This window comes from Mastomys coucha, unplaced genomic scaffold (genome assembly GCF_008632895.1).
Source record: "Mastomys coucha isolate ucsf_1 unplaced genomic scaffold, UCSF_Mcou_1 pScaffold7, whole genome shotgun sequence".
Classification (NCBI taxonomy): domain Eukaryota; kingdom Metazoa; phylum Chordata; class Mammalia; order Rodentia; family Muridae; genus Mastomys; species Mastomys coucha.
In genome coordinates, this window is record NW_022196913.1 from 60,670,580 (window position 1) to 60,683,781 (window position 13,202).

Genomic DNA, 13,202 nt, shown 5'->3' on the forward strand with positions numbered 1-13,202 from the left:
GCAGGCACCCCCAACCTCAGACACATGCAGGCACCCCCAACCTCAGACACAGGCAGGCACCCCCAACCTCAGACACAGGCAGGCATCCCTAACCTCAGACACATGCAGGCACCCCTAACCGCAGACCCATGCACACATCCATGACACTTATGGCCTCTCTGGTTCCATTGACCTGACCCTTGCAGAGGGCTATAACAGAGAACTCAGTCCACAATCTCTGCATAATGACCGAAGGGGGTGAGGAGGGGGAGTGGGACAGCAGCTTCTCTTGGGACCTGGATGACCTGGGAGAGCACTGGCTCAGAGTAGTCCTTCACAATTCTGCAGCATGAATGATATCTACACTAAGGACTTGAGGGGATCTTGGCCCCCAGAAGAGCTGGATAATGCAGAGCGCGTCCTCACCCTCTGGGCGAACCCACTCAGAATGCCCTGCAGATCAGCTTTGTAGCCAAGCTTGGCTGGGCCACTCTGCCCGGCTTCTATGGCCTCTCTGAGCCTGAACTAATGGGCAAGTCCTTTGCAGAGTTCAACAGGATGGTGAATGTCAGGCACCCCGCTGTCCCCGGAACACAGAAGTATTTGTTGTGTGAGCATGCTGGTTCCACTGTCCCCATTGTAGTGGTGAGCGGCCCAGCATCATTTGCTCATAGAAATGCTCTGGCTGGGACATTTGTTCCATATTCTAAATCAAATGATATAAACCACTTGGGACTTTACTCTGAAGGGCTCTCTGGACCTGGTGCTCTAGAATCAAGCTGCTTCAGAGTCAATCACTATAGCTTTCTGACATATTGGAGGCGTTCTGTCTTTAGTAGCTTCCAACCATTGGCACCTGCTGGCTATGTGGGGCCATTGCGTGCTTGAAATGTGGATAGTGTAGATGAAGAATATAAATTAGTGACTTCACTGAGTTTTAATTAGCTTAAGTTTAACCAGTGTGATCAGTGTCTACCCGATTAGCCAATACCATTCTAGAATGTTCTTTCCAAGTTGGGCACTGCCTAGATCTCCGAGCCACAGCAGTGTCCTATAGAGAAGAGCTCTGAAGCCTTCAGTCCCTTCCGCCTCATACAACAGAGGTGGTTCCTAATCAGCCCATGAGTGAGGTAGCCGCCCCCAAAGCCGGTCATGGCTAGTCTGGGCATGAGGCAGACTGGCACACGGCGTCATCCCACTGTGGTGATAACGAAACGGAAGCAGTTCTTTCTTCTAGGCCAAGACCAGTACTGTGCTAACCTCAGGACGGGGGGTGGGGGAGGTGACTTTTCACGCGATCACTTGGTGGTGGCTTAAGTCTTTGAGCTCCACAACCTGAAAGACCGGCCTGGCTGCCCCTGCGGAAAAGGCAAGACATGAGGTCTGGAGACCTCAGGCCACCATCCCACTTAGTTGGGGTTCCTCTGCATCCGTCTACCATCACAGGCTCCCCAGTGAGGAGACACATGTTCATGGCAGTGCCTCCTGGCTAGGAGTGTCAAAGGTGGGAAAGAGCTCCCTGTCTGAAACCACGATGGCAATGGTGGCTCTGAGGAGCTGAGTGACCTGCAGTGTGGGCCAGGCCCCTGAGGGTCAGGACAACACTGGAAGCTTTCTATTTCTGAGCCCTGTCCTCTGCCACTGTGCAGTCCCTGACTCTTGGTGATGGCCCGTGACATTTGCTGGGAGCACTGGCCACACCCCTGGGCACATCTCTATGAAATGGCTTCTCAAAGTGCTACCTTGAGTTGGGCAGGGTGTAGAGTGGGGGTGGTCCTGCTCTCTGGGGCGGGAGCTGAGAAGGCCTTAATAGGCACATTGTCCCTGTGTTTCCAGAGTGCCGCCCGGCCACTTCCTCACACGCTGCGTGCTGGATGAGCTCATGTCTGAGGCTGCGAGCAGCACAGAGAAGCTGGGCCCGGCTGCTGGGAGGCCCAATGGCCTGAGAAGCCCTCGCAGGCTGATGCTGGCGGAGTCCTGAAGCGGAACGTTGTAATGAGCGACGCCGACTGGATTTATAGGGCTGCGCACATGGGCCTGGCCTTCCTTCGAGGGCCTCCACACATGGGAACAAAAACAAGTACTGGCCCAAGTGTGGCGCGACTGGGTCTTAACAAGAGTCTACTAATTACAGGACAGCCTCCGCCAGAACCCCAACCTGAGGAGCCATTCCTGTCAGCCTGGGCTCCTCAGGAGTGTCCTGTCTATCCCAGGGCGAGCAGGCCACAGTGCTTTGTTCACTAGCTCTGCAGCCTCAGACATGGGCTCAGCCTTTCCTCACTTGTCCTCATCTGTAAAATGGGCCAGTGGAAGGTGGTACCCCGGAACAAGTAACAACTAATTTCAGAATTCCTTGTTCCTGTCTGGAATCCTAGTTTAGCCAAGTCCCTGTTCTGTGGCCCCGGGCAAATAGTTTCAGCTCTCTGATCTAAACATGTTACATCCAGGAGACAGGAATCTAAGGGATGGTGCATTAGGAGGATGTAATGCAATGCTCTCCACGGGCTCCTCTGTCCACACACAGCGCAGTTCCCTCATGCACAGCCGTGACCCTGTGCCACTGATGTTTTCAACCTAAGAATAGAGTTGGCTGCAGCCCGAGTCCTGGGGTGAGCTCTCTAAGGCCCTGTTGCCATAATAACAGCATTCAGGGGTGTGATGGTCAGGAGAGCAGAAGCAGGGCACATCTCCTGCCAGGGGCACAGGAAACCCACCTGAGCAACCCTGCCATGGGGAGGGCCATAGGCACAACTTTGGATGGGGGTGCGGGGAGCCGGTCCCAGGAGACAGGCTGAGGTACTGTGGAGTGAGCTGCAGGATTTGGCTCTCCTGGCATTTAGAGTGAACTACGAGGAGCCTCCTGACACAGACATGCGTACAACCCTCAGGACAGACTGCAAGTGGCCCAGCAAAGAGAGCTCTCTGAGGCCAGTGTCCTGTCCTGTAAAGTGTGTCTTCACAGCTCATTGGCACATGAGCAAAGGCTCTCCGCTGCCACAGTGTGAAGTCCTCTCTGCTAACATTCCTCATTGTCCCCCTGATAGGACTGCACTTGCGTCCTTTCAAATCTGAGGATAATTCAGGCAGAGAGAGGTACCAGAGATCCAGGCTGCAGCATACAGTGTGGCCACAGGGGCTAGCCTCCAACACCAGATTGTGCTAAGGCCATCGTGTGCACACAGGTGGCAACGCTGGGTTACAGGGTCAGGAATGGCCTTAGATGTAAGCCAGGGTCCACATTTGCCTAAACTGCCCCGGCTCTCCTGAGGCAGGCTCTATGTCCATCGCTAGGCCTTTGCGCACTGGCAGTGATTCACAGCCACCATTAGCTCAGGGCCTTTGGCAAGGCAAGGAGGGTGTGAGATGTGCAATGTCATGTCTTTGTGAAGGGTGGAGTCTCCTTTGCTTACTCAGCTCCGTGTCCCCAGACCCTAGTACCAGGTGTGGCCCAGAAAGGTAAGGGACATTGTACATAGGTATACTCAAGAATCCACTGGAGGAGACGATTGAATACAAACAGGACATCTGTCTGGTAAACATGATGCTCTGGCCAGTGGATGTTCAGGGTGGACGGAGAAAAGCCATCCTTCTAGAAGGGAAACAGTGTATGTGTGTGTGTCCAGGAGTGAAGGCATGCAGGCTTGAGCAGGACCGCAAATACGCTGCTGACGCATGCAAACGGCTAAATGAGCAAGGCATGTGACCCTGTTAGAGGCAGGTCAGATGCAGAGTTGCTAGTGGCGAGAGATCTGGGGAGAGCCAGCCGTTTTCCTTCATAGGCCTCAGGTGACACTGGAAGGCAGCTCCCTACTTGTCTGGGTTTCAGTCTTTAATCTATGAAACAGCCACTGAGTCCACTGGGACGCCGCGATGGCTTCAGTGGCAGCATGGACATGTGCTCTGTGTGCTGGAAAGGGCCGAGAGATGACGGGGATGGTTTGGGAGGTGATGGAGACACACTGGGAGGTAGAAGAGAGTCATGAAGAAGGCGGAAGTGACGGCCCTCGGGCGCGAAGCCGAGGGCATCATCGGCACCCTGTCTTTCGCTCAGACTCGCATATCATTGAATTTCTTGAGCACTCTTAGGGACAGTGGACCAATGCCCTGCGGGCAGAAGTTCCTTAAAGCTCACATGGCACTTGTCCCTGTGGCACTTCCTTTTGGTACAGCCAGAGGACCTCAAGGTGAGGCCTCATAGCCAGGCCCTCTGTGGGACCTAATGAGGAGCTGCCGGGTTTCAATTATGCGAGGGGCCTTGTCTTGCTTGCACTGTTTGACTGACAGCTCATTACCCTGCTGCTGGTTTGGGGGGCAGCGGAATTTAATCTCCCAGGTGGGAAGCAAATCAATTTGCCCATCTGCCACAGCTGAGCCTACTTGAAATCGGCTCTAATTTATTCTCCTAAGCTTAGGGAGCCTCGTTGTTTCAAAGTGCAGAAATATTAAGTTTCCCGGTCAGCCCGGGCAGGGGTGCACAGGCAGATGTTCCAGAGTATCTCATAGGGGGGCCTGGCCTGAGCAAGCCATGATGGTCAGCTAGGGATGTGCCACAAGCTAGTGTCTAAAGGCGATGGATCTCTTGCCCATTAAGCCTTTATGGTTTGTTGGAGGGGGTTGATGGGACAACACGTCATCTGATGGTGCTGAGATTAAAGTCATCTTTCCAAGGTCTCGGGGCCAGAATGGACTCCTGCCAGCAAGGCATGCCCGCTTCCCATTTTCTGTGTGTTCTAAGCTGTGCTACCATCTACTGCATCCAGCACTGTGGTTTCAGGTGCTAAGACACAAGATCCAGAGAGCATCATTCTGGTACCGTGTGTTCTTTCCCTCACTATAGTACAGATGTTAACCTCAGACACTGGGGCAGCTTCCCTAGTTTGCTCAGGAAGGCAGTCAGGGGAGTCCTTGGCCTGGACAAATGGCGGCCACTGTGTGTGTACCTTAGAACACATCCAGGTTGACGTCAAGGGCACGGAAAGCATCATAGTGCATGGCTGCTTTGGACTGGGGAACCCAGCAGACTCTGTTCAGAGTCTTAAGGACTGCTGTCCTTCAAAGGATGCTGATGGCAGATCGGCACACAGCTTGTGGCCACTCCGTAGAGCGGAGAGGTCAAGGAGGGCATCTCAGAAACTAGTTTTTCAGAAGGTAGCTCCCACTGCCGCCTTCTCATGTTCTAAAGATGGTTATTTGCATGTCCCTCAATTCTGTCCTTGACCAAAGGGACAGCTCTGGGGCCTCCATGTGCGTGCGCATGCACACACGCGGCCATAGGATGGAGTTACTGGGGCGGCTGCAGCAGAGGCATCTCCTTAGGAGGGAAGCTGTGTTTCTGCAACAGTTCCCGAGTCTGACAGTACAGCACCTGGTGGGTTGGTTTCCAGGGGTCACGGAGAGGCCAGTCTGTTTCCATGCCTCTGCCGGGAGTGCAGCGGGTGTCAGGGCCCTGGGATTAATGAGCCGTGTATTGCCTCACCTGTTGGGAGGGTCATGTGATATGATTTTGATATGAGGGGCCCCAGAAGCAAACACAACAGGTCAAGTTCTAAACAGAAGAAAAGCCCAAGAAAAGGTGGCCTCCCCCATCCCCCCACTTGCCATTGAACGTGTCTCTTTCTTCTCATTGAGGAGTGGGCACCTGGCTCCCCCCGCCTCAGAACGTTCAGGCAGATCGCCCCCAACCCCTACAAGGAGGCCCCAAGGCCAGCTTCTAAGATAAAGTTTGACATTGGTGCCTCAGGGAAAATTAAACATCATGGTTGCTAATGAGAATATGGGCCAGGCGTTGCCCCCGCGGACCACAGGGTAATTGCCAAACAGCCTGGATGGTAAGCAAGGAATGGACAAGCCTGCTGGGCCCCACCTTTTGAGGAAGGCTGAGCAGCCAGCCTAGGAGCCCTGGGAGCCAGCCTTGTCCACTTTGGGTGAAGCAGGGAGACTGTTGCTCATGGAATCCCACCCCCTTCCCTTTAGTGTAGAAGCTAATCTGTCTGTCAGGGCTGGCTGCAGCTGTGACTCAATATACACCTGACCCTGAATGGAAAAGAAGTTTGTCAAATGCTCGGAGTGGGCCGCAGAAGGCGGAAAGGAGTGGCTGTCATGAGTGTGTGTGGGGGGAGGGGAAGGGGTGAGGCCTGGGTCATCAGCAAAAGGGCCCAGGGTGTCTCCAACCTGGAGCCGAGGGGGCGTCGTCCATGCTCCATTTGTCGCCCACCTTGTCTGAGAAGACCCCGACCTTCCCTGACAACTCCAGCATTAGGTTACGTGTTTCAAGAAGCCCTCTAGAGCCTGCCACACCAGGAAGCCAAGCTCACTTCTCCAAGCCCTCGCTGGACAGAGGCTGCCTGGCCTGTCTGTGTGACAGGCCAGCCCTCAGAGGCCTCAGTCATAATTGGACACATTCATAAAATCCATGTCAAGCTTGCTTAGACACACATATTCTTATTTTTTAAAAAAATGACTTATTTCTATACATGTGGATGCTCTACCTGCCTGTATTTTTGTCTGCACCACATGTGTGCCTGGCACCCAGAGGCCAGGAGGGTGTTGGGTCCCCTAGAACTGGCGTTATGGATAGCTGAGCTACTATATTAGGTGCTGGGAATGAAACCTGTGTCTTCAGGAGGAACATCCAGTGCTCTTAGTCAGTGATGCCTCTCCAGCTCCTTCAGCATACATCTGATTCTTCTTTCCTGCATTGGGTGGTTTATGGCCCCCGGGCTGACCACCCAGGTCCTGCCAGTGACAAGACAAGAGCGGTGCAAAATACTGGACTGATACCAAAGGGAAGTGCGTCCCGGGAAAGCTCTGGCTGTACAGTCATGCGGAGCTGGGTTCGAATCCTAGCTCCCCTTACAGCCATGAGGTCTTATAGGAGTGTGCTTCAGCTGTAAAGACCTTTATCATCCTTGTAGACTTGAGAAGCAGGGGAGAGGATATGGGGGTGGGGGAGGGAGGGGATGTAGCTGCCGCTGTTAACTCCGTCTCAGCTGGAGCTGCGGTCTCTGTTGCATCCCAAAGGTCATTTGAAGTCTTGTGGAAGAAGCTACTAAGAAAACCATGGACTTATTCAGGGTGGAGCCCTGCTGCTTGGAGGAAAGGTTCAAAACAGGTCCAGAGAGGGGAGGAGATGGCTCAGTGCTTGCTGCGGAAATGTTAGGACCCGAGTTCAAACTCTTAGCACCCACTAACTAACTAAATACATACATATGGCAGGCGTGGCTTCATGAGGCTATGCCACCAGCCCTGTGGCAGGGCAGACAGATCATGCTGGCTTGCTGGCAGCCCCCTGGCCTAGCTCCAGGGTTAGAGACTGTCTTCAGGAAACATTCTGTAGAGCAAACGTGAAAGTATTTCCTAAGTGTCTGGGGCCACTGCAGAATCCAAGGGTATGTGGCCCTGGATTCTGGATGGAGATGGGACTCTGTTCTGTGGCATTTGCTGTCACTAACCCAGCACCTCCTGGCTGCAGGAGGACACGGGGCACGTGTCCCTTCATAGTACTTGGTGTGTCTAACTTAAGCTTGGTCTTCAGAGTGGAGAAAGACGCACATTTTGAGAGGTTCCCTGCAGATGCAATCCTATGAACCCTCGTTCATTGGATATTCAAAGTTTAGACCCCAAGAACTGCAACAAACTCTTCTGCTGTTGCCAAGAGCGAGCAGGAACTACCTGCCCTTTTTTTTTTCTGTCCCTTCCCAAATCCTTTGGGCGACATCTAGTGGAGGGTCTTCAAAAACTCCACCAGCTGGTTAACTGGAATTGCTTCGAAGGTGAAGGAACTCGAGTCTCGAAGAAGCCACTTAAACCTTGACTCCTCTCTCTGCACACTTCCACAGGTGCCTGAGATGTCTCATTCTCCATTCTCCGAGTCAGAACTGCACCCTCCCCACCCCCCGCCAGGCCAGGTAGGCCGTCAGAGTGATCAATGTCAGGGTCTGTCCACAGGTGGCAGCATCTTGTCACTAAATGGCTGGCTCACAGGCTAACAGTGGGGCCGGTTTTTTTTTTTTTAAATGTGATAACAAGGAGGCACATGCAGCATTGTTGCCTGTGAGGTACTCACTATGGTGCTGGCACGAGGCAAATGCCCAAACCGCCAGCAAACACTAGCATCTACTCGTGCTCCCTTGGGGGCTCCATGTGATAGCGGTGCTCTTGGGGATTGGGTAAGCAAGCTCCTTAGGAAAGTGTGAGCCCTGTTTTAGGGTGCACCTTCTTGGAGGAATTAATGCCAAATGAAGCCCCTTTCTAATCGAGAGATGAGACAATCTAAACCCAGCGCCATCTGGCTACGAAAGGGTTCTGGAGCCAGAAGCTAGGAACACATTGCTAGGTTTGAGCTGGAAGTGGCTGTGGCTACCACTGAGACTGAGTCCTAACCTGGTCGGACTTCATCAGACTCCCAAAATCCACTCATTTTTTGAGACACAGTTTGTATGGCCCTGGCTGGCTTTTATATCACAGGGCTCCACCAGCCCCTGCCTCCAAGTTTTGGTTAAAGGCATGTACCACCACAGCTGGCATAGAGGAGATGCTGTACGCAGGTCCACACTCTGGACAGTGCCTCATACTCTTTCCTGGTTTGACCTGCCCCCTGCCCTTCTAGGCAGACACCTGCCAAGGACATATGAGAAGGATTCTGTGCTTCTAGGCAAGTTTAGATGACATCACAAGTGCCCACGAAGCAGAGGTGTCTGTTTCGCTAAGGCATCTTGAGTGGCAGACCCTGGGACCTCGGCAGTGACAGGGTATCTTTGAGGACCCTCTTGCTAGGGACCTTCCTGTAGGGGGGCTTGGCAAAAGCAGACCAGCAGAGGGTTCCTGGCTTGAGTTTTATCTGAAGAACCCAGGCACAAGTCAGAGACAGATGGGGGCCAGGAGGGATCTGGCCCAGAATCCAAGGCCTTGGTCTCTGCGTCAGCCTCTTATTGTCGGTGTGGCTTTCGGTGCCTTCTCTGTGAGATGGGACTGACACCCCAACCACACTCAGGAGACTTGAAGCTTCCTACATGAATTCCCTACACACCCCTAGGGCCAGCAGATGGCTGACCTACTTGTACAGGGACTATCCAGGAGCTCCCTGGGTGTGAGCTGACCATGCCTGTGCCCTAGGGAAACTGGCCTGGGGCTCACAGGCACAGTAATGCAAAACACGGCCAGTCACAACAATTTAACGTTTTACTAAAATCAATTCACACAAATTTCAAATATAATAAGGACAACAGATCCAGTTGTCTTTTTAACAGTTTTCATTTTCAAATCTATCGTTAAGACAAAAAGTAAACAAAAATTAGGTCTGTTGCAAATTTTATGATTTCTCTTCTGGGGGGCGGGACCGTTATAGTAAAAAGAACGCCACTGGGTGTACGGTAAAGCAGCACAACACACTTTACAAACGGGGCTTCCTGCTGCTGCGCACAGGGGAGGGATCGCCACTCGCTCCGCTGCTCTGTGTTAATCAGGACTTCATTAAAGTAAAACTATAAACTCTCCTAGGTTAACTAAGTAGTCAGACATGGTCTGGAACGCAGTGCTTAACAAGGACAATGCCAGCTATCAGTGCTAACAGAAAACATCTTAGAAGGCAAAAACAAAACAAAACAAAAAACCAAACAAAACCAACAAAACAAAACAAAAAAAGCAAAACAAAAAATCCAATTAAACCGGAAACCAAAACCTTATTTTCCCTAGGTGAGCGGGAGGGAAGAGGAGTCCCACCTCCCAGGAAGAGCCGAGGGGATTTTTTTCTCTTTTTTTCTTTCTTTCCAGTTGGAGGTGGGGACACGGCATGTGCTGGCTCTTAGGGACCGCTGGCCTAGTTGGCGTCCAGCTTGGCCATCTCCTGCACGTAGATACCTATGCTTTCACTGTCAAAAAGCACGAAGTACACAGTTTTGATGGAGGAGGACATAGTGGACACAAAGTAGCTGGAGATGGCCTTCAGAATGAGCTGGGCCGCCGTCTGCTTCGGGAACCCGTTCCTGTTGGAGAGAACACAGCGGTTGGTCAGCACTCGGGTCGGCGGTGTCGGCCGTGGGCCCACCTCAGGCCTCCCCTGTGGGGCCCTCACACTGGGGGGCGTCGGCCGTGGGCCCACCTCAGGCCTCCCCTGTGGGGCCCTCACACTGGACATAAAGAGAGCCCTCACAGGGTAAGTTGTATTAGGGAACTGCCACGTACTGTTGGCACTTGGGAGTGAACTCTACAACGTGACCTCCCTTGTCCCAGAGCACAGTCATCTCAGGTATCCTCCTCGCTCGCCTCCTTGTCGTGAGGCAGACTGGCTCTGACAGCAGAGGAAAGACGAACAACCAGCCACAGGGTTCCTGTTATTCCACAGTATAAAAATGTCTGCTCTGGCTGGGCCGTGGTGGTGCTCGCCTTTAGTCCCAGCACTTGGGAGGCAGAGGCAGGCAGATTTCTGAGTTGGAGGCCAGCCTGGTCTACAGAGTGAGTTCCAGGACAGCCAGGGCTACACAGAGAAACCTTGTCTGGAAAAATGTAAAAAAAAAAGAAAGAAAAGAAAAAGTCTGCTGTAGGGACGAGAAGCCAAACTCATCCCTGGACACTGCTCAGAGCAGTGAGCCCCCCAGCTGTGGGGATGAGAAGCCAAGCTCATCCCTGGACACTGCTCAGAGCGCTGAGCCCCGCAGCTGTGGGGACGAGAAGTCCATCCCTGGATACTGCTCAGAGCGCTGAGACCCCAGCTGTGGGGACGAGAAGCCCATCCCTGGACACTGCTCAGAGCGCTGAGCCCCCCAGCTGTGGGGACGAGAAGCCCATCCCTGGACACTGCTCAGAGCGCTGAGCCCCCCAGCTGTGGGGACGAGAAGCCAAGCCCATCCCTGGACACTGCTTTGCTATCTAGGAGCCGTTTGCTCGCTTGCTTGCTCTCTCCATTAGGCTTCCACAGGTGGTTTCTGCTGAGTGTTGTAAGTGTCACACAACCTGGTCTCTCTGCTGCTTACTGTGCTCACATCTGCTTACTGCATGCCTAACAAGCTCAACTCACTGGAAACCAAAAGTACGGGCACCGTAGATCATCCAGGCAGAACCAGGCAGCACTCACTGGATGGGAGACTGGCAATCATAACCAGGCATCTGTGAGCCCAGGTCCAGAGACCATCTCAAACGGCGTCAGCTGGTGGTACTGCAAAGGGCAGGGCAGCCACTGTGGTGCAGAGCAGAATTCTGGGGCAGGTATCCATGACCTCCACTTCAGGCTATCGCTGAGGTCTCCGAGTCAGTATCCTGCCTCGGATGTGTGAAAATCTATGTCATCAGGGGCTCAGAACGTGAACTCGGAACCTCGGAGCTCAGCATGGATGGGTCCGTGTGTACCCGAACCAGCTCCTGGTCAATGCTGCACATGCACTTATGGAGCGGCCTGGCCTTGGTGGAAGTAAACTATGCTTGGAGCAGCTTTCACGGGTATGCCCCTGTTCACTGTAGTCTGCAGTCCTTAGCCTGCCTGCCATTTTGGCTGGTCCTCCCTGGGATGACAATGTGTTCATAGCTCCCCCAGCCTTCTGCACTGTGCCTGTGACACTGACACACCCGGGGAGCCACATTTTCCACAGCTGCTAGTGCTCACGGTGTCATATGGTCACGCTTCAGGAGTGCTGAACATTCTTAGAGGGCCATCGTGGGGTATGATACAGGCTCAGGGCCTCTTTACACATAGCTCAGCTCCGAGTTCCAGACAGTCTGGTTTCTTCCCAGGATGAGCTTGGTGGTCTAGCTAAGCTGGAAGACAGCAGGGATGTGATGACAGAAGTCAGGCTACGGCGGGGCACCAGGCAGCTGGCACAGTGGCCATGAACCTCTCAGACAGAGAACACAGAAGGCAGGCTGGGTGGGAACTTGATCTATTGTAGGTAGCTCATTCCAGTGGTATAGCCCGCAACCGGCTGTGTGCACACTGCTGTCTACTGCACTCAGGCCCAGGGAACAGAGAAAGTCACTCGGGCGGGCAGACCCCAGTCTGTGGCCATAACCTTGGATAGATGGGCTCTGAGATGTGCGAGGAGCTGTTCTCTGCATGGGAAGGTGCGGCCCCGTAGTCCACCAGTGCTCTGCTCAGCTACTGAAGGCCTGCCTGCCGGCCTGCCTCACTTCACACCTGCTCTCCTGAGCAGAGCTGAGGAAGGCTTCCGGCAATTCCCTGTAGCCAAACGGTCACAGCTGTGTGCTCCTGTGTGGTCAGCCAGCTGGCGTGCTTGGCCTCACCTGGCACACACCAAGTGTGTGAAGTAGACACATGTTGCCCCAGCCTCTCCCCTAAGTCTTCTAAGAGCATCAAATGAGTGGGTCACTCCTAGCTGGGTCAGCTGTGGCCCCAGAAAGGGGTATTGAACTGGTGCTGAGGGAAGGTTCCTGTGTCCTAACTCTGAACTTGAGGTGGGTGCTGACATCATGCAGAGCCTGTCTGGCACTCCCGGCTGGGCTCCACACCTGGAACTTCTGCCCCTCAGGCCTTCAGCCACTCTGGTTGGGGACCACACTCTACGTGTAGGCAGTGGGGCAGGACTCCATAATCTAGGCCCAGTGCGGAGGCTGCGGAAAGGAGGGTGAGAGGTTTATACTGGTAGTGCCCACCTCAGCACACCCTTCTGCTACTGTGGCCTGCTGCTGGTGAATGGGGCCCATGCTCTAAAGTAGCAGGTCCTGGGGAGAAGCAGAGAGCAAGATGGGCACTGTCCTTGTGCTGTGGAGCAGGGTCCCCTAGCTGCCCTAGTTAGACACACAGGTGACAAAGTAGATGTATGGGATGCTGACATTCCACAGCCGTCCCTGATCCCCAAAGGCGAGGGCAGCTGTAGCCACACTGTGCCTTGGCTACCTCATCAAGTCACACATGGATCACCTGAGTACATGCCCTTCCCCCAAGGGTGGAGAGACAGAGCAGCTGAAAGCCCAGGGCTTCTAGCCCTGTCAGGTCAGAGGCGGGACAAGATGATGTGTATTAGGCAGCGGAGTGCAGCTCAGGCCCATTAGAGATAATCGGACTCCCAGGATCATTCTAAAGGTGGTAGACCACACCCACCTCCCCAGACCCTTAGACAGCTGGGACTGAATGACTGTTGGCATCACGGTCACTGAGAACATTGTAAGCAACGCTGGTCTCAGCTTGCCAGAGGGCTGCAGAGCTGGATTCGCGCTCAGATAGCACAACAGGCTTCAATGTATAGTCACTGCCTTGGTTCCCATCTGAATGCCAC

At 53.7% G+C, this 13,202-nt stretch overlaps 1 protein-coding gene across 7 annotated transcripts in view; it reads right to left on the minus strand.

Annotated features, from left to right (window-relative positions):
* Positions 1–9,141: 9,141 nt before the first annotated feature.
* LOC116082764 (core histone macro-H2A.1) overlaps positions 9,142–13,202 on the minus strand; it is a 63,425-nt gene continuing 59,364 nt past the window's right edge. For all 7 annotated transcript variants that reach the window (XM_031359692.1, XM_031359690.1, XM_031359691.1 and 4 more), the window contains exon 9: positions 9,142–9,962. In XM_031359692.1, coding sequence (XP_031215552.1) covers positions 9,797–9,962 — 166 coding nt within the window. In that variant the 3' untranslated portion in view covers positions 9,142–9,796. The remainder of the gene's footprint in view (positions 9,963–13,202) is intronic.